General features: G+C 38.4%; 2 protein-coding genes across 14 annotated transcripts in view; both read left to right on the forward strand.

Moving 5' to 3' along the window:
• The window catches only part of LOC124160269 (mucin-2-like), a 194,001-nt gene extending 176,626 nt beyond the window's left edge, over window positions 1-17,375 (forward strand). For all 8 annotated transcript variants that reach the window (XM_046536092.1, XM_046536085.1, XM_046536089.1 and 5 more), the window contains 5 exons: window positions 879-1,061; window positions 3,960-4,270; window positions 9,955-10,128; window positions 12,549-12,656; window positions 16,611-17,375. In XM_046536092.1, the coding sequence (XP_046392048.1) occupies window positions 879-1,061; window positions 3,960-4,270; window positions 9,955-10,128; window positions 12,549-12,656; window positions 16,611-16,836 (1,002 nt within the window). In that variant the 3' untranslated portion in view covers window positions 16,837-17,375. The remainder of the gene's footprint in view (window positions 1-878; window positions 1,062-3,959; window positions 4,271-9,954; window positions 10,129-12,548; window positions 12,657-16,610) is intronic.
• A 9,266-nt stretch (window positions 17,376-26,641) lies between these two features.
• The window catches only part of LOC124160772, a 44,347-nt gene continuing 43,107 nt past the window's right edge, over window positions 26,642-27,881 (forward strand). The window contains exons 1-3 of one of the 6 annotated variants that reach the window (XM_046536807.1): window positions 26,642-26,865; window positions 27,355-27,429; window positions 27,502-27,747. In XM_046536807.1, coding sequence (XP_046392763.1) covers window positions 27,684-27,747 — 64 coding nt within the window. In that variant the 5' untranslated portion in view covers window positions 26,642-26,865; window positions 27,355-27,429; window positions 27,502-27,683. Of the gene's footprint in view, window positions 27,748-27,881 lie in introns of all 6 variants that reach the window. The other 5 variants (XM_046536806.1, XM_046536804.1, XM_046536805.1 and 2 more) reach the window with 5 other exon arrangements.

Here is a 27,881-nt window from a genome sequence, read left to right on the forward strand (position 1 = left end):
CCCTTCTGTCTCCCGCCATCTCCTTGAAGTCTCTTTATCTTTCAATTTTTACGCTCTCGAGGAACTTCAGCCTTCTCCTTCCCCTTCTTCTGATCGCTTCCACCGTTCCCTCCAAAGCTACTTTCAAAATTCCATTCCCTCTCATCAAATGTTCCAGACAGTTACCCTTCCTTTGATTTATTTTGTCCATCAACGTTCTATCCTATTAAACACTTGCTCATTCCTAATTCGATCTGTCCACCGTATTCCCTCCATCTTCCTCCAAACCCACATCTCAAACGCCCCAATCCTGTCCCTGTCTCTCTTCCCCATCGTCCAAGTCTCACATCCATACATAAACACACTCCACACATAGCATTTCACCAATCTCTTCCTCAATTTTAATTCCAATGCTTTGTTTCACTAGGCTCTTTCCTTCTCCTTGAAAACTTCTTTCGCCATTCCTATCCTTCTTTTTATATCTCCTATACTTCTCCAGTCTTCAGTTATCAAAGTTCCCTGGTAGCTGTAGGTTCTCACATTTTATAGCACCAAATTATGTATATTACATTATTATATTATAATTATTAAATTATTCTATTCTATATATTCTACCCTATAGCACCAAATTTTTTATTCTTTCACTCTTGACTTCTCTGCTACTGTCAAAGTGCTACCAGGAAGAAATATGCTGCTTCATATACAGGACTGGATGAGTCTCCACCTTTGAGAATACCAGTGTTCGTATTAGCTAAATGTAGCATCTTTTCGCCAGAAAGCTAGGAAGCTTCAAGTTATAGTATATAGACCCCCTTGGTTCTATTTTATTAGATCAATAGGACTTATAAATATAATAATTATTAATATTTTTGTAATTTGCACTCTTTTTCATATCCTAGGCTCATGATGATGATGTTGGAAAAAATGCTATCATCTCATACTCTGTGTCCGGAACTGATGAGATTATTATTAATGAAGGAAGTGGTCAGTTTTATCCTCATCCAAATAATTTTCAGTTCAAAAACATGTCATTCAAAATTATTGCATCAGATGGTTATCATCAAAATACAATGGATGTTCTGGTAAGTTGGCATCATTAATGCAATGCTTTTACCTACTGATTTGATATCATAGTGTAGCTAGTGAATCATATCACGACAATCATCAATTGCAAGGTCAATAATTTATCTATCGTTTGTGTGTACCTTGAAAAAAAATACATTTACCTATAAAGTACAGCTGTGGCTATAAGCACGACATTCAAACTTAGTCATCACATGCATGGTCGGTGGCCCATTTTCAGGGTCCTATTTTTTCATAAAATTTAAACTTTGTGAATAGAACAACTCTGAAAAATCGGGAGGTCAATGCCTGGGGCTCCAGGCAGTGGCGGATACAGAAAAAACTCAAGGGGGGCAACATATCTTGAGTTGTCTTTACTTTTATCGTGATAAAAGATGATCAAGTCACAGGCAAAGTATATGAAACTTTTATTTAAAGTGATTATAAACACGTAAAAGACAATGCCATCTTCTGATATAAAAAAGTTACAATTGTGGTTTTGCAATGTTCGGCAATACAAGCGGACCTGCAAGGGGGGGGCGCGCGCCTCCTGCACCCCCCATCTGTATCCGCCACTGGCTCCAGGACCAAATACCCTTCCAGGACTGCCTTAGGGACCCCTGTGCTCTTTCAGCACCCTCTTATTTCCCTTGGGCCCTGCAAATACATGAACTGTATAATGAAAGAGCACACGAAACCCCTTCAGTGGTAATGGGTCTATCTTTCTTTTCACACTTGTCAACATTCTCAGTATTGTAATTTATTTTTTCAGAATATGGACCACTACCCAGTACGAAATCATGATTAGAAATAATTGATGGCTCATAAATAAAACGTAAAAAATGATCTATCCATAAAATGAATACATTAAATAGAAATCAGGTTGATAGAAATTATAATAAATTAGTAAAAGTTTCTTAATATGATATCTTTAAAATGTTCTTAAAACAATCCATAGAGAAGTAAAAATAAAAGTAATAGAAGTGTGCCATAAAAGCAGTGGTGTAACTATTGGGGCAAAGGGGGAAAGATCCCCCCCAAAGCCTCAGAGAATTTTATAGAATACTGATTTTTTTCCCTATTGTGATGATTTCCGATGGAATTAGGAGTGACACCCAAATTTTGAGTGCCAAAATGATGTAAAATGTATTTCCAGGCATTTTATGTTTTAAAGATTTCCCCCGGATCATCCCATTCCCTCCCAAAGCATATTCCCAGTAACGCCACTGCATAAAAGCTTTTTTGAACGTATTTTATTCTTGGTCTGATAAAGTTTTTGATTTTGACACCCTTAACGTACTGTGAGTTTTGCTGGATTTTCAGTCTGTGCATGAGGATATTATTAATTTTTTCTATTGTTGTGATCTTGATGAGTTTAGTCATAGTAGAAGATGTCCAAATTAGCATTGACATATGCTATAAATCACATATTTGCAGTGGCAGATCCAGAGAGGGGCTAGGGAGGCTGTAGTCCCTCCTTGGGTATCCTTTTTACACTAGATGAATGGTAGTTTTATTTGGACCCCCACTACTGCTGGGAGGTTAACCCCCCAGGCCCTCACTCATAGACAATATCCCTCTTTATCCTGGATCCAACACTGCATATATGTATGAATGTATGTATGGTAGATTTAATATTTTTAGTTTTCTAACAAAATCCACAAGGTTCCCTGTTACTACAATACGTGTGATAAGGTGGATGCATTTTTTGTTAAGTTTAAACGTATGTATGTACAGGCGGTCCCCGACTTTCGTACACAATGCGTTCCCGAAAACTTGTACGAAAGTCGAATTGTACGAAAGTCGAACCATTGACTTCCATACTAATTAGGGGTTACGTTCCAAAAGAGCGGAATTTACGTACTAAAACCTTTTTTTTCACGGAATTCATTTCAATTGACTTAATTTAAATAATATATTAATAAAACTCCTCAAATCATCTAATTTATTTCGAAAATACGCAGAAAATGCAAATATAAGTTTAAAAAACAAGAACTCCGTTGGCTATCGAGTGAAACTTCCTCTTGGCGTTTAAGTTGACCATTCCACTTATTACGTCCACTATAAATAAAAGGACATATCAAGTAGCATTAAAAAAATGTATTCGTTGAACCCGCACTCTGGATACCGTCTAATTTTTACACCAAAATTCGACATTTGGCAGGTGACATTCGTGATCGCGTATATTCCGCATGTTATTCAAAAAAGACAAAATACAAACGGAATTCGGGTGATATTTCGTGCAATATCGTTGCTGAAGGTTTACATGAATTAAACAGCACTCAAACGAAAAAACACAATTAAAAAGAAGGTCTTACTAGTTTTATTGAAAGCTATTCGATGATGTCTAGTCAACTTCTTTTGAAAAATATCTTCAATGAAGGCTTTCCTCTTCTCTTGATAAAGGAGCCTATAGCAGGCAGTCTCTCTCCCAAATAAATCACCTAAATCAGAGTCAATTACCAACAATTTCCTTCATCATATACGTTCATATTGTTCGCATATACTGCCGATACTGCAATTTGAAACAATTGAATGTTGGGATGCGCAATAAACATGGCGGGAATTTTAAAAAAATTACGGACCAGCGTCCGAAAGTCCGAATTTAGCGTACGAAAGTCGAGTAAAAGGTGTCAATTTTGAATGTACGAAAGTGCGAATTGTACGAAAGTCGAGTGTACGAAAGTCGAGGACCGCCTGTATTTTCCCAGTCTTTTGTACTTCCTCATAATGTGATTCCATATTTCAAAACTGGGTAGAATAATTAATCACAGTATACAGTAACATGATTTTGTATGAGCTCTAATTAGATCATTTGTGCTTCATACACCAAAACAAGCATTATAAAACCGTACTAAAACATTTTTTTTAGGTTTCTTTTCACTGGTTCAAACTCTAATTATATTTTTCTTTTGAAGGTGAAAATTTTGGAACCAAAATACATCACAGTGCTGGGAATAGAAGGAAAAACACTTGAAGATGTGCCTAAAATAACAGAAATGATTGCCGAAAGCACTGGGTTGCAGATTGGAGTCATTTCTGCTAGAGTTGAAAAAGTGGATGTGAAAAAGGAAAAACATCTACCAAAGGAGCATCATCTCCCTAAAGAGTTTGTGCCCCATGGTGATGATAATGTTGAGGATCCACAAGTGGACGACACTTTGTACTTGAGGCTGGTCGTTTATGCCCTTAATGGAAGCGAACCTGTTAGCGTGGATCAATTCAATAGGTACATAATCACCGAAACTTGAAATTTCAAGAGACCTGTCCACCAATTATATTTTATTTCCGGGTGCGATATTGAGCAAAGTTAAAAGAGGTTGGAAGGGGAATTTTACCTTTTGAAGAGAAGGGATGCATGGAAAGCAGAACAGAGGTGGGCTGAAGGAGAGGATAGGGGGGACAAGGAAAAAAAAGGGGGGTTAGGGGCTTCAGTGCCCCCTGAAATTTTCCAGGTGGTGACTAATCGCCGTACATCTTCTGAGGAATCAATCCAAAGATTCAATCATGATGGAGTGGAATTTTTCCATATTGAAATAAATACTCGCAATTTTCCACGATTATAAAATTTATTACCAATTAAATTTTTCACGGTTATAAAATTTATTACGACTTAAATTTTATAATCGTGGAAAATTGCAAGTATTTATTTCAAAATTCTGAGAATACCATGGGCCCAAGGGGCACTTAGCCTTTGACATTCCATGTTTCACTGTATTTTAATTTCATTATGCCTGCCAATAACCGAAGGTAAATTGAATTTTGAGTCCTTTGTGAACAAAACGTGTAGACGATTGGAAGAAATGTATGCTTTTTGAAGATGTATTTGCGAAGTGACAATGAAATATGGGTGTAGTCAACCCTACCTGAGCTCCCTCGAGGCAAATTTATGGCTACGTGCCTGGTGATAGGGTTTGATAACTGAAGAGACTGGTATTTTTCTGTTATTTGATCCATGGCCTACTTCTCAAGGTATAGGCAACAAATAGTCAACAGCTGTAGCCCTTCAGCAGATAAATTGATAGCATTAACCCTTTCAAGACCGCTGAGTTTTCGTCTTAGCATGACTGCTGTACCGAGCCCCAAGAAACTCTTCTTTCTCATGGTACGGAGCATTTTTGAGGGCATTCGTTAAGAAGGGTCTAGCGGATTATCACACCCTCCGAGCTCCAAACTTTTTTGCCCCCTCGTAGCGGGGACTCCGCATTATCTCGGGCAGCGAGGGTTGATGTGCTCCCTCCTTTCCGGGTTTACGACCATACCTGCGGCATTGGTTCGCGGTCAACTTATGGATTGCTTATATGGATTTTTCAAATGGATAATTGTTGCTTGCACGTAAATTGCAGACTTTGAATTGAATTCCTCATTTTTTTCTGAGCATTGTCAAATTTTAAACGAAGTTCTACGGTCAATTTTAACGGATTTAATGCATCAATCCTTTCAATGCCAAATATATGCTCCTAAAATTTTTCTTATCGAATTCAAACCCTTCCAAAAATCTCATTAGCTATTTCTCCGAAATGCATTACTCGAGGTAAAAAAAATCCTTGCAAGAAAAGCTCTTTGTCTGTCACAGGGCAACCTTGGTATCCCTTGGAAAGTACGCTCCACTCGGGCATTCAGAACACCTGTGGAGCTTCTCTGGAATTGCATCCATCAGTATAATTATGTTTTTTCTCGGAATTTTTTAAATCCCTCATTTTGTTTGGAAAATATGTTCCACCACGGGCTGAAATAACTCATGAAGACTCTGGAATTCCACCCATCAGTATAGAAACGTATTTCTCAGAATGGGTAAAGTTAATTGTAGTTCACATACCCACAATTCTTTTTGATTATAAAGTTTCCCTTCACTTCTGTCTCAGTCTTTCTTGGGTTCAGACGTTTGTGGTTCTCATTCTGCGAGTGATAACTTTACTGTATTCGTCGTGAGAAATTGGCTTATTATAATATATTAAAATTATATTAAATATAATATTATAAATATATATTAAAATATTTTTAAATTCGCCAATGCCGGTCCAAAGCACGGATATGAAAGAAGGATGAGAAATATTATTTTGTGGTGGCAAATGGTGGAACAAGAAAATGGAAATTGACTTTACAGGAAGTATTTCACAAGAACATTTGAATAAAATTCAACAAATTACGCAAAAAAATATTTAAAAATTTCGGGTAAGAATTATCAGTCGTAATATGATAATTACACTGAAATCGAGAAATAAGTTAATATTTATCGTAGAATTTCGTTTAAAAATTGTAAACGCTGCTCAAAAGACAAACAATTCAATTCTTAGTTTATATTTCTTGAGAAATGAACAAATATTTATTTCGAAAATTGACTCTATAAACAATTGTATGACCGCTGTCCCTTACCGCTGAGAGGGGTTATAAAAGACGAAGGGTCCGGGCACCTGCTCCCGGATTCGGAGGGTTAATCCTAAACCCCGAAGCGTTGGGTCCCGAGACAAAGGCGACCTAAACCCACGACCGTCCTGAAAGGGGGAGAGCTAGAAAACGTATATATACGGGTTTCGTTTTCTTGACCGGGAAAATCTCACACGTACATATACGCCCGTGGTCTCCCGGGTCAGGAAACGTCCACACGTATATATACGTGTACGGTAGGGAAAAGGTTAAAAACTCTTGCTGAATGTTCCACCACTTCTCCATTAATCCTGACTGTGTGCACAAGTCTTGTGTGTTTCATTGTTATTTTCACTTGAGCACAAACGATTCCTACCCTCAATGGAAGGTTTTACCTGAAACGGTAAATGAGCCACATCACTAATGAGTCACCAACTCATGACAAGTGGGTGGTAACCTTCTTGTATTCGTTATTAGAACCCTTTAGTGCCAAATGAAATGCAAAAAACCTAACATCCTCCAGCTGGCATGGATTTGTCGATGCAAGCATATGGTAATGGACTAGAGCCAATGCGGGGGAAGGGAAGTTACCGCTGAGGTAGCAATGGTTGGAGGTATTGAGGCCCTGCCTGAGATACAGCCTAGAGAGACCTAAGGACCACTCCTCAGCAATTGATCCCAACCCTCCCACTCATTTTTGATCCTCCTAACTGCAGAGATCTGTTGTGAAGTGGTTATAATGATTTTGCAAAGAAACATTTTATTACATACTCCAATTTTTTATATTTTGAAATTACATAATTCTTTTTTTATGAGCTCCTGTATCACTTTGTGGAAACATATCTGTAATTCTTTTTGATTTCCGGAAGCAGCGCTCATGAACACCAAGCCATGGTAAATTTATCTGTTTCGGTGAAAACTAACAATGGGTATTAATGTCAGCAGCATAAAAACTATATTTATAGCCTATTTAATGAAATTTATGGTATTCTGATGCCTGTGAAGTGGCAACTACACACTTGGCAATATAGGCAGCGTTCATACTACCCAAACACCCACCAAAGCAAATTTCTGCCTACATGTCTCATTCATGATGAAGCCTTCTGGCACCCCAAAACATAAGTCCTCAAAAGGGCGAGATGGCTCAGGGAAAGGAAATGGCCTCCAGACCTTGAATGTGTTAATTTCACATGCCTGTGGCTAAGCCGTGGGCGAGCTCTCCTCTCACCCATCCAAATCCACCTTAACCCTTTCTTGCCTGCGCCTGGGAGAGGAAAACATTTTCCGTGCTTCAAGTAGCGTAAGAATATTTGAAACCTTTCTCCGAGGAGCTCTTTTTTGGGGTGGAGTTACCCTAATATTTTTGTCCCCCAGATTTGGGACCCAACTCTAATTTGGGGCCCATCCCTTACCCCGGCCAATGGACTAGACCCTCTAACCTTATCTAATTGTTAGCACGAATCCACGGTCAACTTATTGCGTTGTCAGTGTTTTTTCCAACCAAATACTGCGTTTGATTTTCAATAATTTACTATTCTGGAAGAATTACCGTATTTTTCTGAATATAGTCCCCCTCTGAAGATAGTCCCCCCCCCCCTAATTTTGAGGCATCAGTTTCGGGAAAAGTTATAAAAATGCGTTTTAATATCGTCCCCCCCTTTACTTTTCCCATCAGCAGTTTTGGAAAAAAAGGGGGGACTATATTCAGGCATGTACGGTACTAACATTTTTTAAGTATTGTGGAATTTTAAATGGATTTATTGCATTAATAAAAGCAAAGTTAGTGAACACATGGTACAAAATCTATATGTCCAGAAGTACATTATTATTAATGCTAAAATTTCGTTTAAAAATTTTTTATGCACATAGCAAAATAAATAATTCATTTCAAAGTATAAAAAACTGTAGTTTGCAACGAGCTATATAATTGAAAAACAATTGAAAATATAACCACTGCAGAACGGATCGCTGGGGTGAGGATGATCATAAATGAGACGGGGGTCAAGCTTAATTGTTGAGGAGTGGCCCTAAGGTCTTGCTGAGCTGGGTCTCAGGCCAGGCCTGAATGCATCTGAATATTGCTACCTCATTGGTCACTTCCCATCCCTCGCATAGGCCAGAGCCAACGTCTGGTCATTTGCATTGAAAAATCCACAACAGTTATAGTCGACGTTAGGTCTTCTGCACATGAAAATGCCTGTCCGTTCCACTCGACGTCCAGCACGAAAGGGTTAAGTGTGGTATGTACCATATTTGACAGTATATAAGATGCACCCTTATATCAGGATGGCATTCACATGAAAAAAAGTCCTGAACTGAAGTATCTGTTACGTAACCATAAGACTATGGCATGGGAGAGACGATCATTATGCTGATTCGAATGTGTTTTGTTTTTATGATTTTTTATGCAAAATTTGAAATGGCTGTTAGAAGCACATTTGTAAATTAATTTGTGGTTTGAAGTATTACTGGAATCTGAATCAATTTTTCACCTTGGTAAATACTCATTTTTGATTGCGATTCTTGGCATAGAATCAAGGAATCGACCCATCACTAATGTAAATACAATCAAGCTCGTTCAATATTTTACTCTCAGGTCTTTCGATTTTGCAGAAGTGAGCAAATCTATTGTAATATATGTCACAAAATAATGTCACATGATATGAATTGGCTGAATAATAACTATAACAACTACAGCTGTCTTCGCTTACATAATGAATATACGTTACGTATGTATATTAGTAAATATAATGGAGTCAGTATTGAAAATTTACCAATGGAGGTCAGAACTTCACATATGAGATGTAGGTGATTTTTTTTAAAGAAGTTATTTTGGGAAAAATGTCTTATATGCCGTCAAAAACGATATATTATTTTGGGGTTCATCTCCCCAGCTACCACAGATATCTATTCATTTCTCAAACGCACATACTACAAATTATTTTTAGCCTAAGAAAGTGTACTTATGTGGACCTCATTTTTGACAGCATAATATACTGAAATTTCCACGCACCCTTATCTTTATGGCTGAAATATTTGTAAAACTAAATATTCAATTGTACAACCTAGACAATTCCATTTATCAACATGTCACTAGAGGGATGGATGACGTTCATTTCAGTTCCCACAAGTTACAATTCTATTGGAGAGGCCTGATTTATTCTCTTGTAAAATATATAATGATCTTCCTCCAGTAATTACAAACATTAATGACTTAAGAGGGGCATTTAAGATTTTTTACTAAAACGTGGTTTTTATTCTGTTGAAGAGTTTCTTCTAAATAAAATATCAAACTGGCACACCTTTTATTGAAAGCTACTTTATTGCATGCTAACAGTTTATGCATGTAATTGATGAGTTCTATATTTGTGTATTATAATAAAAGCAATTATGAGCAACAAAATATTATCATTATGAACTAAACTGTGTATTATATCACTGAATGTGTAAGGTTATTGATGGGGAGATAGTTAATTATGGGCCTTATTGCCATGTTACAAATTAATCTCTAATGGTCCAATGTTGTCATTCATTTCTTTCCTTTAGCTCTGTCAATGAGATAGCATCAGAATCCAAGTGGAAAGTGCAGGACTACCATGGAATGCAAAGAACTGCTGCAGCATCTGACTCGGGATCTGAAGGTCTCTTGGCTGGCGTGATTGCTCTAAGCACTATACTTGTGCTAGTGATCCTTGGGATAGTAGCTGTCTTTGTTTACAGGTGAACTTAATATTATTTAGGCCTATGGCCAGCAGTCAATTTGTAAATTAGTTTTAATTTTTCATTTATATTGTTGTGTTGTTTTAGATCTTTGATAAGGGAGCAATCAAGCACAGTAATAATAACAATAATGCTTAGTAACTGACAGAATAGCCCACTTGAGGATTACACAGCAAGAAAATAAGCCAATACATTAACACGTTCAATGCTTTTTCGGTCATACTGACCAAAGAATGAGTTTTTTTTTTTGGCCTTTCCCGGAGCACTGTTGGTGATAGCTGCTTCAGTGCCACGTATATGATGTGACCAACGCGGCGCAAGTAGCCGAATACACACGAAAACTCAAATGCAAAGTATTCAAGTATTAAAACAAAAGAAAAAAGAAAAACACATCGGCACAATGGGTGAATTTGTCTAAAAATCCACGGCAGAGAACGCGTTAATGTTAAATAATTGACTTCAAGATATTGAGGCACCATTAGCAGGTGTTTTGTCTCTATGCAATTCCTTAAAGTACTTTTCGATGAGGCAAAAAAGTTCAAATTAGTCCTAGTAGTTACATAGAGGAGTGGAGGTACAGCATGGCCTTTGGGGCTTGCTTTCGTACGTAGCCACACCTATTTTGCTGCCCATGATTTGGCTACTGAGCCACACTTCTGGTATTATTGGATATCAAATACAGGAAAGGCTTGTGAGCAAAGGCTTGATTTTGTTCATGCGCTGTTACCTTTATAATTAATGATAAAAACTCAAGTTTTGCATCAGAGCATTTTGATCCTCCCTCTCCAGCATGTGAGCAATAATAAGTACAGTGTGTCCTCCTTTAACGTCGTCCCGTTTAACGTTGTTTCACGATAACGTTGTCCAATAATTGAAACCCTTGATCATTTAACGTCATTATTGCTTCGCGATAACGTTGTTCAAATTATGCGCGACGAAAAAAATGAATGGCGAATAGGACGCAAGCGCATCTGATGTATAGTAAATATTACTATATTAATGCGATTGATAATTTTCGTTCGACAGAAAAGGTTGGCGTAGGTAGCGTATGTTAAATATGCATCTGAGCGAATAATTATCGCCTCATTTACCCATTATCCGTATATTTTTCTGATGCCAACCGAAAAAAATGTCCACGAAGAAGAGTGGCTATCCTGGTAGTTCTTCAGACGTGAAAAAAAAACTGCGATATTAGAACAAAAACTTGGTATCATTAAAAGAATTGAAGAAGGTGCAACTGCTGGAGAGATCGGTTGAGCTTTAGGTTTGCAGGTTGAGTTTTTACAATTTAAATTTCTTCTGTTACTGAAAATATCGATGTTTCGCCATTAAAATACTTCCTTTTTAGTTTTTATATTTCATTTAATAATGCCTTCTTCCCAACCTTTTCGTTATGAAAATTTGTTTCGTTTCGAATGAATCGTTATCATGCTGAAGTGAATAATCGGTAATGAATGTTTCTCACGATTTCCGCCGGGTTAAAGAATTCATATCATCACGAAAATTGACACGCCCTTCATCCTCGTGCTTCCGAGTGTCAGATTGGGATTTTTTTTTCATTTTGGCCTGATTCAGGTGTCTCCCGATTGGTCACGAAGTCTGCTTAAAGTTACGGCTCCGATAATTGGCCTCCTTGGATTCTCACCCGGGAAATTCTGGATTCTTTACAAAGAAATGGATTGTTAGGAACCAATTTAAATTTTTTACATTGTTTCTTATGGGAAACACTGCATTGTTTAACGTTGTTTCGCTTAATGTCGAGTTTTTCAGGAACGAATCAACAACGTTCAACAAGGACTCACTGTACATATTTGCTGGGCGTTCTACTGACTTTAGTGCATGAGAATTTTTTGACTTTATAAATTTACGAAATGATTCTGGAAAGCTATGTAAAATAACGTAAAATGTGCGTAGATAATAATAGATCAATAAATAAAAGATTGTAGTACTTTTCCACAAAATTTTGTTTTGTTGTGTTGTTTTTGTGGAAAAGTGCTACAATATTTTATTAATTTAAATATGTCGAACTTCCACCAATTAAAGCCTGAATCTGTGGAACTAATATTAGATTGATTGATTCATGTAAATGATTAAAATTTCAAGAAATTGAAGTGAAGGTTTGGAATGTTTGTGTTTTCTGATTATTCGTGCCTCCTCTCCCCATCATTAGCCTGGACAATCAGGAGTCTGCTGTAATTGTGATTTTACATTTATCAGGGGTGTGAGGAGTCTGCCCCCCCCCTATTATGCCACTGATCTGATGGCTGAAATGAAGGATCTCGTCTTTATCTGCAACCGAAAGAAATCCCGGTTCCATCCATGTCTTATTATTTCAAATACTTCAACTTTTGTGGCATTTGGCCATTCAAGTTGCCCTTTTCTTCATTATAAGTTTTATGCATGATTCTATTTTATTGCAGGAGGAGATTACAAATGAGAGGAAGAGGAGGCGGCAGTCTTGAAAAGGGCTTGGTATCTGGAAACAGTGGGTCAGAGAACAGCAGTATGGAGGGAGGCAGGGATAACAGGTAAGCACAGTGAGTGTGGTGAAAGGTGGTCCTGCCCGGTTGGCTGGTTGGCCACCGCCAAGGGCCCTGAACTGAAGCCCCCTTATAGGATGGTTTCCTATTATTTTTTATTGCCTAAATCAAAACATTATTACTCCTGGATTACACATTTCACGCTTTTAGATTTTTAAATGACGATATCTATTTTTCGTGATTAAATGAAAAGTGAAAATTTTCAAGCGCACGAAAACATGACGGCTACATATGTATGCTGGGAAAAGCCAGTGTGACGTCATTCTGGTTCCCAATACTGCCTTGTGAGGTGACCTTGGGGCGAGGGTATGTGCGGCGCTGTGATGCAGGCTGCTAGCAGGTGGCTGAGTACCCTGCTAGTAGGTAGCGCTTGGCTTAAATAGGGATTATTAATACCTAACCAAACGAAGGAAACTTTCCCACCATAGGCAGTTTTAATAGGTGATTGTTAAGAGATGTTTCCCTGAGCTCTGTCCCTCATGCATGCAATGGTAATCTCAAACGATGTAAAACTCCTATCTACTCAAGTAGAAACTAGGTCCCTGTGATGTCACGTGGAGTGGCATCTTATGGGTGCCAATCTAGCCGTTTTCAAATGCGGTTATAATTTACCATTGCCATTCGTCTAAACTGGGATTTCTAAAACCAAATAATTTGTATATTAAGGATATGTACACTAATGGTGGGTAACGAATCGCAATCAATGCCTTTTGTTTTCTTTGATGAAGGAAACTACCCTATTTGGGGAAACCCACAATGCTTGCATCTATCCTGAAGCATTTAAGAAAGGTGCAAAAAAAAGGACTCGGAATACTTAGTTTTTTGCAAGTATAAATTCTAAGTATTCATTAGTTGCTTTATGTACAACATAAAGTAAAAGGTTCATTTAAAAAAGAAATAAAATGAAGGTGTCAGAAGATAAGAGAACCTGAAGCCTTTTAAAAAGTGTTATTCGGAATGGTTTTTTAGAGTTTTTTTTTAGATATCAGTGCTGTTTCAAGGAACAAATTCACTAAAGAATACATAATAGAACCATAATACATTGTTAAATTTTATAAACACTGAAATTCTCACTTTTCATATTATTTATTCTTACAAAAATGCTCTTTTTATTAACTATTTTCTATTTTTTAAGAGCTGGAATAGTGTCTTAGTCCATTGAGCAAAATGAATGCAATAAATATTCACTATGGACTTTGCCAAGTTCATTTTGTCTCCCTATGTCTTGATTCCACAAATTTAAGCCAGTAACGTTAAATAGAAAATGAAATATTAATACACCCATGCCTCAGGTTTCAAGGTGTGTCAGGTTTTAAGGCATTTGAAGAGTGTTTAATTGCTGCTTGGTACTAATGCCTCGGGAAACTTAATAAAGAAGGTGAGCTTGGAAAAGAACGTGTGGGGTTTTTCGCTCCGGAGGGCGTGCTAAATTTTCTGGTATGAGGGGTTATCCCACAGCATTTATGCTGCAAGTAGTAATCGGATATCAAACTTAGAGAAACGCATATTTTTGATGGACAATACCTTGTTAATAGTCAACATCTACCTTGCTGAGTAATTTCCATAATGCCATGGGCCTGATTTTTCAAAAATCACCATAATTGAAAATTATATATATTGGTGTTAAAACCTGCAGTTTAAAAAATTCAAACATTGAGTACATTCGAGTGTGTACATTGTTGGGCTAAATGGTGGATAGAAGAAATCAGAAATGCTTATCAGTGAAGAGCGCAAAAGGAGAGGTAGAGGCGGAGGACTGGGCTCCCTCTGTCTTTCAAGCAATAAGGTTATGATCAAGGGAGCCAGGGACAAGCACGTTCGATCTTGCAAGTGACATCGTTGCCTTCAAAGCGAAGGGTTGAAGGCGCTGTAATGTGATGTATGCAGTTGGCATTGCCTGAAATTTCCATCTTGTCTTGTTTGAATGTGCTCATTCTACGCTTGATTCCATCGAAATTGTGCTGTTTGGACTATGTTGAATATGAGTAGCCTTGTTGTAACTATAATACTTTGTGTCAATCAATTAGAGCTTAAAAAACTTAAATAGTGTCAGATATGCATCACGTTTGGTCTCATTCTTTTTTGAACCTCGTGCGCGTCATACAATTGCTGAAAGCTGTTGAGATATCGTCAGGCTCAATAGGTGACTCACCTAGCATTTGGCCTCCAGAAACTTGGTTAATTGAAATTGGTAGATTGAAGGTCAGTCGGTGAGACGGGGTAGGGATGAAACACGTTTCCATTGCTCCCATGTAACTTGATATTTTCGTTCGAAGGTTTATGGTTTATGGTATTTATGGTTTGGGTGGTCTCGGAAAAGAAAAAAAAACTTTAAAGGCATTGGCCATGGAGGGCCGAGGGTGGTTTTGTGAAATCTATGCTGTAGTTATTATCCCCTGATTGTTTTTCAATCTCTTTGGAAGATTCAGGCTATGTGCCTGTCATGTTTTGCCTTGAAATTTTCCACAGCTGAAATTATATTGCAATACTCCGAAGATAGCTTTTGAACAAAATTGTTTGTGAGTAGAACAAGCGTCGTAGTGCAACGGCATGTGTGAGGAGAGGATCGGAACTCTTTCTACTCCCTCTTATGGAGCGTTGCATTCATGAAAGCAATGAAATAAAATTTTGGATTCAGATTCAATTTCTTCGACGAATTTGGATCCAAAGCGTAAGGTGAATGGCATTATCCCTGAATATTTGGATCCGAGATATCTGATCCGACCATCCCTAGTAAGCATCATAAGGTTAAGACTACTAGTGAACACCAACTTATCTCAGAGTGCCATACATATTGTGTATATTTAGCTGAAATATGCCTCGTAAATTTTTAGCATTGGAAGTGGAAATTTTGATAATGGTCAGAGGTCCAGGCATACGTCTGCAACGCCGTGCGATAGGATTAAAAAAAAGCTGCAAAATATTTTTTCTTTAGCTCTGATGCTCAAAATAGGGGTGCATCTCTTACACACTTTTATACATCCTAAATAATCTCACTTGTACTCAAAAATAACAAAGACACACTTAACTCGTTTGGCTCAAAATTCATGGGGATTACTTACCTTGGGTCTTTTACCTGCTCTTCCTCTCCCAGCAAAATTAAGTCTCTTGCTGCATTGGCAAATTTTTCCTCATAGAAAGGAAGACTTGCAATCTAGCTTCCCCAGCTGAAGCAATTACAGTAAAACCTCTTTACATCGTAATGGAGGGGACCAAAATTTGGGCAATTTGATGCATGGAGGTCCACTATAGAGAGGTTTTAGTGATATGCACCATTTTTCCATATACTTTGGAAATGAAAGGTACTACTGTATTTTATACCATTACATATATGTGTTTAAACAAACATGCATGTATTAGTGAACATATATTTATTATTTAATAATAACAGAAAGCAAATGCTGTCACATGATTCGAGAGAAAACAATGTCTCTCTTAATTCAATACTCACTTTAAATGATTAGGATAGTTGGATACCTTTTTTCTTATTTACTGTTAGGTATGCTCTCATATGGAACAAAATGGCCACAACTAATGGTTAACGTGAAAATTACTGCATCTAAAAGGTGTATAAGAAAACAAAAATAAGGGTGAAACATTTATCACTGAAAATGTCATTCCATGTACGTAATCGCAGGTGCATTAATGGTCTCTAGTTGTCTCGGTACGATTTGCGGAGGTATTTGGGCTGTCTTGGGGGTATATCCTTGGTATGGCAAGTGGAGGTTTTACGAGATAAAGAGGTTCACAGCAAAGAGGTTTGTCTATAAATTTACATGTAAATCTGACGGGACCGTAGGGGTGGTATGAAGTATGGAGGTTTATGATGTAAAGAGGTTCACTACATAGAGGTTTTACTGTAATGTGAATTTTATTTGTGTTTAAGTGTAGGTACCAAAGTAAGTATTCTGGGAATTATTGTGCACTTTTCATCTTTTTCAGTTCTATTGTCTTCGAGTCTGTGACTGAAAAGGGTGAACCTGGCCAGAATAAGGATGAATTCCCTGATGGAGAGGCACCGTCTGCAGAGAGGAAGAAATCTGTAGCATTTGCCGAGGAAACAATGGTGATTCCGAGTGAAGAAGAGCTGGAGGTGATGCCAGCCGAGAGTGGCAAAGGAAATGACGCACTTGGGGGCGATGAGATTGAAGAGGACATCAGGATGTAGTAAAGGAAAGGCAGTTGAACATCGGTCAGATCTAAGGACTTTAATCCAGTAGACTCACCTCAAAAGACCTGTGAAAGCTACTTGATTCAGTTGCATTTTGGAATAATAAAAAAATATACTCATGTGTGTGTAAGGAATTGGATTCCTTGATTGACAGATATCAATGCCATTGCTTTGGGTATGACCTGTTGTTGATGAAGTGAAGAGATTAATGCACAAATCGTACCTGTGGAATTATAATACACATCATGTCCTCAGCCATTAAATATGTTTATTTGGATACAGGGCATGTGAAATTCTTAATTGATAGAAAAATGTATTGGTTGGCCTTGGCTGTTCCCAGCTCTTTATTGCATTTTAATTGGATGAATTTCATCGAGGCTTCAATCATGATATCTTTTTATATTCCGTATCCAACGGTGGTAATCAGTTAGTTTTATTCCTATATTATTTATTTTACCTTGAAAATAATTCTATTTAATCCCTGTAAATAATGGAAGTTTTGTTTCTTTGATTTTAATAAATACCTTTTTTCTTTAGTCAGCTTGTTTATCGATGTTGGGGTGTTTATCATGGCTAGCCCATGGTACCCATTGGTCATCATTAAATTGCTTCAGGGATTTTTTCCAGCTATGACAAAGTTATCAATTCACATAATTGAAATAGAGAGAATATAAATATGATATTTAGGTTTACATCCTTATCATATATAAAACAAAAATTTATAATTATAGTTGAGGGTTGAGTTCAATTTTGACCGAATCATAAAGAATATCACAGATTATTTTTCTGAACTCAAGTAGGAATTTCCGTCTTCTTCTGTCCTGTTTTTCCTTTTTCATCTCAAGGGGAGCTAAAATTTTTAGTTGCTGTGCGTTTAACCAAAATTGAAATGGCAAAATCGAGATCATGTGCAACGCACACACTTCCCGAGAAATGAATTGACGAGAAATAGGCGATTAGGAGTGAAAAAGAACGAAACAATAGGGTTGATTTCCAGCAGTATAAATACATTTAATATGCAAAGTAAGCTATAGATACACAATACATATAATACTAAGTTGCCTGAGCAGGGGCGGATCCAGGATTTTTTTCTGGGAGGGGCACAAGCAAGGCCGTATCCAGGATTTTGTTCTGGGAGGGGCACAAGGATAGCTCCTAATACAAAACGAACGCAATGATAATGGGACCGTATTAAAAATCTTGCATATTTTTTAGGGTCTGGGGGGGGCACGTGCCCCCGTGCCCCCCCCTGGATCCGCCTATGTGCCTGAGGTTAATTGTAGTCTTGAAGTTGGGAAAATGCCAGGCACGAGGAGTTCCTTCCTTGTTCGAGGTCTGGAGCAGAGAGAGCGAGCTGGCCCGCTTACAGCAGAGCCACTGCACTCGAAGCAGGTGTGAGAGGGGAGGTGAAGGCAGAAGAGGAGAAACAGGTTTCACTCTGACATTTCACCTTACAATTGGAGAGGTGGTGGCGGAGAGTAATGGAAGTTCACACATGGCATAAAGAGGCCGACACCGTTGATAAATTCACTATAAATTGCGGAGGACTTCGCTAATTGCGAAAATCAAGCGGCGCGCAAGAATCAAGCTGGCGCAACGGACTCAAGGGCTTCGCGAGATTTGGACTCATGTGCTCGCGAATCGTCTCCTCGTGATGAAGTCTTGGAGGGATTAAGTCTCGGAGGGATTAAGTCTTGGAGGGATTAAGACCCAGAGGGATTGAGAACGTGCCCAATTATGGCACACATGTGACAGACCGAATTGGCTGACAAAGTCGATAACCTTTGATTTCATTCTGTGCATTTTGGTTTGAGAAGTCATTTCCATAAACATTGAACACTCATGAAGACTCAGGATTTTAATAAAATTTACTTGCTAGTATTTAATATACCTAACTAATAACTAACTTTTTCCTTTTCCCTTAATAATTCTTCAATTTGGGGTTTCAATGTTATATATCCAATACACTCGTCTAAAAAATGGCCGCCCCAATATATGAAGGCCGGAGAGATTATCATCTTAGGGCACAGGAAAATGGTATCACTTAAGTTCAGCTGTCAGGTTAGCATTTGTTTAAGCGAGGGTGTATACTTTCGAAAAATTGCCATTCAGATCTTTCCAAAATCAAATTCTCAGCATATCTCTTTTGTCCATTGTGTTCTATTGGCTTAGAGGTGCTGTTAAATACAATTTTTGGATTGAATCGGAAATAATGCTTAAGAATATTAGTGTGTATATCTCGCTGTGATCTAAATTAATTAGAACAAGCTCAGGAAACAACTACTTGGATTGTTACTATAATGTGATCTTACAGGTCACTATTCTAAGTAACTTTTACAACATGCACTCTTGGTTTCACCTCAGCTGTTACATAAGTGGAACAAGTGGTGTAATTATGGGGGGAAGACTCTTGAGGCTACACGCTAGGCTTAGATTGCTTGAGCAATTGAGAATGGATATCTTTTAAGTGACACAGAGAAAATCAAATGAGAACCCCACTGCATTTCTAGGTCCAACAGAAACAACAGATTGTGATAGATATTTTTCCAAACGAATAGATATGGGCAGGGGCGCAGCTTGGAATTAAGGCTGGGGGGCGTTTAGATGCAACTAATACCGGGGTGTGTTGTGGTATTGAATACCCACCAGGGTTAGCGGTAGGTGCGAGATTGATAAATTGTGGAATTTTATGATAAATGGTTAGTTTTACGGCTTTATGAGGGATATTTTATTAATCCTTACCCTATTCTATTAGTAATATCAATCCAAGTAAGTAAAATGGATTAAAATTAAAATTTATCTGAGCTATGGGGGGAAGTTTTATCCCCCAAAACCCCCTCGCTGTGCCACTGGATATGGGTTCCCCGTTTTATCCCCGTGCGATAAATGACTGTGTTACACAGGGCACATCATTGAGCAGTCTGACGTTTTGTACAAAGGCGCAGGCAAATTTGTGTCGTGTAGCAAGCTGGAATTGCTAGAATGCATGCGGGAATGCAAGGATGCGATACAAAAAAATAGTCCCTACTCTAATTCTAAGCTCGCATTCTTGCAATTTCAAAACTGTTTTCAGTGATTACCTGCACAATGGCATGCCCCATGTAAAACGGCCTTAATAAATGCTATACTTAATTTTGTTGGAGTATTTCCTATTTAATTTTCAACGGCTGGCATCCTTACACCCTCTGCCACATGCCTATTGAGGTGGCTTTCAGGGTAGTATGTAGATTAAACGATATTCGTTTGATTTCTGGAAATTGATTAATTATTATAACTGGATTAATTGCTGGAAGTCAGGTGGTCAAAAATATTTTGGGGCTTGTTCAAAAGATACCAAGGATGATGGCAGGAGATCAATATCCAAGGAAGGTGAGATCGTTATTATAGGATACAACTCCGAAATGGAAAAAATACAAAGATGTGCGTAGAGGACAAGGGAAGATGAAGTCATAGCATAACACAGGCAGCACAAAAACAGCAAAACAAATTCTGTCAAAAATTGTTTCATTCAGAGTAAAATCTTTTCCAGAACTATCAAAAACACAAAACTCATTCAAAAGGCAGTACTTACTCTTTTGAATGAAAGAAAAACGTTTTCACTACGAGGATGATTATTATTTACTTTTTTAGAGATGATTTTATCGGATTTTTCTAGATGCGATTCCATTTACAGCTAATAAATCTCATTGGTGTATTTCCCAATGTATTTTTGATTGACAAGTGAATTACGCTGGAGACTTACATCTTATGACTTTCTATCCCACATTGCAGACAACACATCTGTGGGTGGGCTCATTTTCGATGTGTAGCGATTCTGTTTTTGTTACTAATGTATCATTTCCTTGTGATTTATGGAAGGCAATCGTGAAACTTATGGACAAATATAGCATTAGGTGATATCTAGTGGCGTAAATTGGAATATGTCTTGGGTGTGGGGGGGATAAGATGTCCTGGGGTGGCGAAATCTGATAAAATTCTTGAAATTAATATGTCTGGAAACACCTATTAGATCATTTTGGCACTAAAAATTGAAGTTAAAGCAGATGCAGTTATTATATGTACTTCAAAACTAGACAATAATTTTAAATATTTTTTTATTCTCTGAGGCTTTGAGGAGGGATCTATCCCCTGTAGTTATGCCACTAGTAATATATTGAAAGATAGGTGTAAGAGATCAAATCAATTCAATAGCTTTTTGGTATTTGATCTATTTTACGCAGAATAGCCTCTCTCACCTCTAATCGAACCCGCTTGAAGAATTCAAGCATTAACCTACTCGTTATTAACTAAATCTTAGTTCAGAGTTACTTATCAAGTAGCGCATACATCTTTGTTCGTTTACTTACATTTTTGTTTACCTTTTGCACGAGATGCACTTCAGTAACGTCATATGCCGAACAGGTCTCACATCGGTCACGAGGATGAACACGGGGCACGTCACTGCGCATTCTGAAGGATGTATGAAGACACAATCAAAATTGCAAAAATCGTGTAACGAGCAGGAATTGCTGGAACACATGCTAGACTGCCATGCTAGACACATGTATGCCAGATGACAAAATTGCCCCGGCTCTTATTCCGATCTCGCATTCTCACAATTTCAACAAATGTTACTTCGTTATATCGAAATACAGTAAAATTCGATTACAACCCGCGTCTAATGGGACGGAATTTACTCATATCTATAGCGTGGAATGGAATTCAGCAAGCAAAATCTTAATGTTATGCCTGTGGGGGTATGGTGAGACCCTCGGTGTATTCAAAACCGCGGTTCAGTGAGGCCCAATAAAGGGTGCGGTCCGTTGAACGCTACCAATGCTTCGGAGCGCCACCAAGCGGTCCGTAATTAGCTACGGGGCGCTACAGGTTAGGCAGTGACGTCACGGCAAACGTCATACACCCGTTTCCCGCCTCGCTCCCGACCAGCTCCAGACGCTCCCCTGAAAACTTGGGTCACCGGGGAGCGAGTCAATTTTTGGCGGAAATTCGAAGGGAATGCTTTGAGGTAATGGAGAGTTTACTCACGTTGCAGTTGTTGGACGCTGAATTTGGACGACTTTTTTCATTAAAAGTGACTACGAAGTAACGGAGTAGGGGCACATACTAAATAGATGTAAATTTAATAGTGATTTAAATAAATATATAGCAAGCACTATCGCTCCGTAGACATTCTCGTATCTCCCCCAAAATGAACTCAAATGTATCTGGAAGCAGCCTTTACATTCAAAAGGCAACAAAAAATTATTAAAAGGGGCATGTACTATAAGAAAATATTGTAAGAACATATATCGACACATCAACTCATGCCATAAATTAAAATCTGAAGAAAAATAGGATGCAAATGGAATGGATTAATGTTTTATAATAGCCGTTAGCCATAATAAGTTAATATTTTTCAAGTGAGAAAACAGGAGAGTACCTAATTTTTCCTTTACTAGGGTAATGAGTTTCATTTAGAAGGGGTAGGTGTGATAAATACTGTTTATAAAAGTTTCTTGCTTTAATTTGAGGAACCTCGATAAATAAAATTCTTTTAAATGCTATTCGAACATATTTATTAATATTCAATGACCACAATCGCCTCAATTCGCAATTAAAACCATCTATTCGATTCCATAATCCCAGTTTGCCCGCCCTCGTTCATTTCCGCCATTTTGACTTCGCTCCTGACCGGTCCGAAAAGAAATTCTCGTAGCGCCCGTAGCGCCTATGGACCGGTGCTCCGGAGCACTTCTGTCGGTAGCGAAAGTAGCATTCATTGGACCGCACCCAAAGCAACACGTAAACAAATGCTATCGTCGGAATCGGCCCACCAGAAGCACGTGGTTTAGGATATTGCGAGTTCAATCTGATTCACCATCTCAGAGACTGAATATCGCTATCTATACAGAGAAAATCAATGATAATCGACAACCATGATCTATTTATGAAACCTTATCTATCTTATTAAATTATCCTTCCGAATCGATCCTTTACACACTTTTGAATGACTACGTCAGCAGGTTATCATGCAAAAATGAAATTCGTATTGTACGACGCAGATCAGATCGTCATTTCGATGAATTCGATGATTAAGGTTCGCGGTCAATTTACACGTCGCTGTTATGGATAATATCGACAGATCTGTTCCTTATTTTTGAAATGCTTCAAAGTTAATTCAAACATTAGGTTAAAACTTTTTTTGATTACTTATGCAACTGCATCAGTGCAAAAAGTCTGTTTCACCAAACGGAAAAGTTAAATAGCAATTGTAAAATTATGTTATACCCACTATTTCTTTGTCATCAAATTAATTATTCGTGATGATATTAACCTTAAACTGTGTTAATCTATAATTTAATTTGAGTTGCTTCAAGAGGTCGGAAATGATTATTTTATGAAACACAAATTTGGGTCCAACTTTCCTCAAATTACTTGTTTGTAGTGTAATCTACCATCGAAGAGGAAGGACTTCGTACTATTCCGGAGAAAGTCTACGGAGGCATTTATCCATCATTTTCGAAGGAATGAAAAAATATGCTTTCTACGGCGATTTTAATTGACGGTACTTCATTTTTTCACGTCACGACATATTATATATTATATTGTGGCCACTTAGCTTAACTGCATATAAATACTGCACCTCAAAGCGTTAACTCTTCCTTTCTTTTCATTTTTAAATATTTTACAGAAATCCATGGCTATAACATTAGGGTGGTCCTTATTTTTCGAATTTATTTCGGGACAACCCCTCATTTTATGCCACCTAGTGTAAAAACACATCCTAATAAATATTATTGCAATAGGGTGGTTTCCTATTATTTTTTATTGCCTAGCTCGAAATAGTATTACTCCTGGATTACGTATTTCACGCTTTTAGATTTTTAAATGACGATATCTATTTTTCACGATTACATGAAAAGTGAAAATTTTCAAACGCGTGAAAACGCGATGGGTAAGTATGAATGCCGGGAAAAACTCCGTGTGACGTCGTTCTGGTTCCCGCTGCCGCAACTGAGGTGACCTTGGGGCGAGGCTCTGAGAGCTGATACGACGCAGGATGCTAGCAGGTAGCAGAGTACCCTGCTAGCTGGTAGCGATTGGCTTGAATAAGGATTATTAATACCTTATCAAACGAAGAAAACTTTCCGACCTTAGCCAGTTTTAATAGGTGATTATTAAGACATGTTTCCCTGAGGTCTGTGCCACATGCATGCATTGGTAACCTCAGACGAAGTAAAACTCCTATCTACTCGCATAGAAACTAGGCCCCTGTGACGTCACGTGGAGTGGCATCGCATGGGCGGCAATCTGGCCTTTTTCAAATGAGGATAAAATTGACTATTAACATTCATCTAAACTGGGATTTCTAAAACCAAATAATTTGTATATTATGAATACACTAATGGTGGGTAAGGAATCGCAATCAATTACTGTCTTTTTCTTTGATGAAGGAAACTACCCTATTGGATAACGGGAAGACGTGGCGCATCGCACTCAAAGTGGAGAAATTTTGGCATTTTTAGCTGTTTTTCGGACATGAATGGCGATAAGAAGGCGATGGTATTTTTCAACTGATTCTCTCTGGTAACCCACGACACATTGGAAATTTGAAATGCTGTACCTAAAATATTATCCAATGGTGACGAGTTGTTCGTGAGTTACGGCCACAAGAATGAGCGTTTGCCACCCCAAGTGCCCACCTCGGGCCAATGGAAGCTCCCAAGTCCGTCGCTTCATTCGGCGTTAGTTCTTTTGATTCGACGGAATGTACCGTTATGCGATATTTACTTCACACAGTTTTAATTCCTTAACCTAATTAAATTAAACAATGAAACTTAGTTTGTATTCAGTAATTGTGTCTCCATTTTTCTTTTAGTGCAGGAAACATTTTCGTCAGCACTTCTCACTCATTCATACACTTTTCTCTCACAAAAGAATTTCCTTAGCGGTAGCCAGGTAAAAAAATAAAATACTTCTAATTTTCTATTAACAGGATGGGAATAAGTTGCGGCATTCAAAGGCACTGCTTGTATTCCGAATAAACTAAAACACGCCGGGTACTAGCTATTTCACTGCTAAGCATTGAAAAATGACTGACAATCCTCCGCCGCCGACACGAGCGAACGCGAGCATGAATGGTAACCGAGCAGACGCAAACAACAATATTTACATCGGCGTAGGTATAAATTTACGAATTTTTCACTAGACGACGTGGAGAAAAAACTTTAGAGTATTATGTTCGATATAATCCAAAATTTTTATTAGTACTGTATGTGCAATATAAGTTTACAAAACGTCTCAGATGATCCTCTCTCTTCCTCGCACGATGGGTTATTCGCCGGAAATATCTTTAAATTATTCTCCGCTTTCTTCGACGGTGGAATTGTTTAGCTGTGGGGGGAGGGTTCACGGGGCCTTCCTACCTCTGAAATTGTGAATGGAGCTCTTGGCGAGGGTTGAAATAGTCAGTTGTACCAATAGCACAAACTGATCAAGTCATATCGATCACCAGTGGACTAGGAACGCCTAAGCAATACGCGAAGGTCGACTTCAGAGAATAACGGAGGCGACAGCGCTGGGTATGTGGACCGACTTTTGACAGTGACTGTACATGAATTAGAGGAATAACTCGTCAGATGTGCAATATTTCTCTGAGAATATTATTAGCAATGCATAATTCACATTAATAGGGTGGTTTCCTATTATTTTTTTACTGCCTAAACCGAAAGATTATTACTCCTGGAGTACGTATTTCACGCTTTTAGATTTTTAAACGATATCAATTTTTCGCGATTAAATGAAAAGTGAAAATTTTCAAGCGCGCGAAAACGCGACGCGTAAGTATGAATGCCGGGAAATCTCTCCGTGTGCCGTATTTCTGGTTCCCGCTGCCGCTCTGTGAGGTGACCTTGAGGCGAGCTTAGCGCTGATACGACGCAGGCTGCTAGCGGGTAGCTGAGTACCCTGCTGGCTGGTAGCGCTTGGCTTAAATAAGGATTATTAATACCTTATCAAACGAAGAAAACTTTCCGACCTTAACCAGTTTTAATAAGTGATTATTAAGACATGTTTCCCTGAGCCCTGCGCCTCATGCATGCATTGGTAATCTCAGACGATGCATAACTCCTATCTACTGGTATAGAAATTAGGTCCCTGTGACGTCACGTGGAGTGGCATCGCATGGGCGCCAATCTGGCCATTTTCAAATGAGTATAAAAATGGACTATTGCCATTCGTCTAAACCGGTATTTCTAAAACCAAATGAATTGTATATTATGAATACAGTAATTGTGGGTAACGAATCGCAATCAATGCCTTTCGTTTTCTTTGATGAAGGAAACTACCCTATTATCATACGGCCGACTTTCTCGCTGTATTTACTTGCTGTTGACCATGAAAACTTCGTCCATAATTGTATATCGTGCGTCATTTTCTGTAATTATGATGCAGAAAGGAATTCTTCTTTGGTTACTCATCCGACAGTGAGATCACTTTCACGTGTCATTGTTTCAGTTGAACACAGGTTTTCATGAAAAATGTGAAAAAACAATAGATTATTTTAAAAGTGGGAAATCTCCATCTGGATGTACCCATCCCTTGTCTGCCTCAACCAAAGGAACTCATTAATCTGTTTCTCATTGGCCGTAGGTTTAATTGCCCGGATGATGCATCTAATACGTTGGCTGAACTTTTGTCATCCTATCTTTATGAGGCAACTCTTCGAAGGTTTTCCAAAATATTATCGTTCCAGATAAAATTATTATCTCGGTGAGTTTTATTTCTATCATTATCGTCGCTGCCGTCAGACTTTCGGATAAAGATACAGTACAGATGTGCAGAGTGAGGCGAGACAATCAGTTGTATTCAGGGAACGGATCAAGGTTGTTAGTCCAGTATATACAATCGATTCTCATTAAACCGTTAGGGTGGTTCCCACCCTTGTCATATTGCGAGGGAACAACGCCAAACGGAATAAAGAACGTCGTGTTAACAGCATCCGCTTGGATAGTGACTATCAATCACAGTCAGTGATTGAATCCGAAGGTTGGTTTGCTTAGAGTTAGGACTATCAGTTTGTGTGGTGGTAGAGACAGGACTGCCAGACGTCTTACTTTTCCCGGGCATGTCCTACATTTTAACAAAAATCACCATGAAAGCTTACTCCGCGTGGGCACATATTTCTCCCGGACGACCCTGCTAAGGGTGCCAAGCCGAACTCATATATAGAGCTGGAAAACTCTACTTCGATTTAAATCGCCTTTTACATTGAATACGTGTGATTTTGTCTTCTTTGCTTTATAAATAAATTATGGTCAAGACAAGACTTGCAAAAATCTATATCCATACGTTGGGAAATAAGCCAAAGCTAACAATGTGATTCATAAGAAACAGAATGATTATTTTGTGAGGCTCTATTCATTTTTTAAGTATTCTTTCAGTTGCTTGCTCGTACCTTTTAACAGAAGCTGATATACTTAATAGGACATAACAGCAGTAGATATTTGCCGATCGACAAAGTGTCCTACATTTCAGCTGTCCACGTTCTATACTTGAGAAGTGGTCATCTGGTTGCCTTGGGTAGAGCTCACCCAAGATTAAACCTCAGGCGTGAGTATTTTGGCTCGGCTAGAGGAGCTGGTTGGGACAGTACCTTTCCCTGGGTCACCACGCGGATTTTAGTTTCAACGTGCTCAGAGGCTACGCCCGTCATCAGAACCCGGGACCCTTCGTTCAGAAGACCAGCCCCTATCACCCAATTGGCCCCAACACTCGCTGGGTGGCGTGCGTGAGAGAAACCTTAAATCTTTGAAGACTGTTCCTTGCGTTTTCAAAGTTTCAGCGGAGACTGCAGGAATCGAGGTATGGACCTTGAGGTCCGACGTTTCTGCATCATCGGGATTTTCTTACTGCTTTCGTCAACATGGGGTGAGTTATTCACGGAAAATAATTGTATTGATTTATCATCTTAAATACGCAAAATCCACGGATGAAGATCATTTACCTTGACCGGGATTCGAACCCGGATTTCCCGAAATCGCGCCTGTACTTCTGCCACTTAA

The sequence above is a fragment of the Ischnura elegans genome, chromosome 6 (genome assembly GCF_921293095.1).
Source record: "Ischnura elegans chromosome 6, ioIscEleg1.1, whole genome shotgun sequence".
NCBI classification, from domain to species: Eukaryota; Metazoa; Arthropoda; class Insecta; order Odonata; family Coenagrionidae; genus Ischnura; species Ischnura elegans.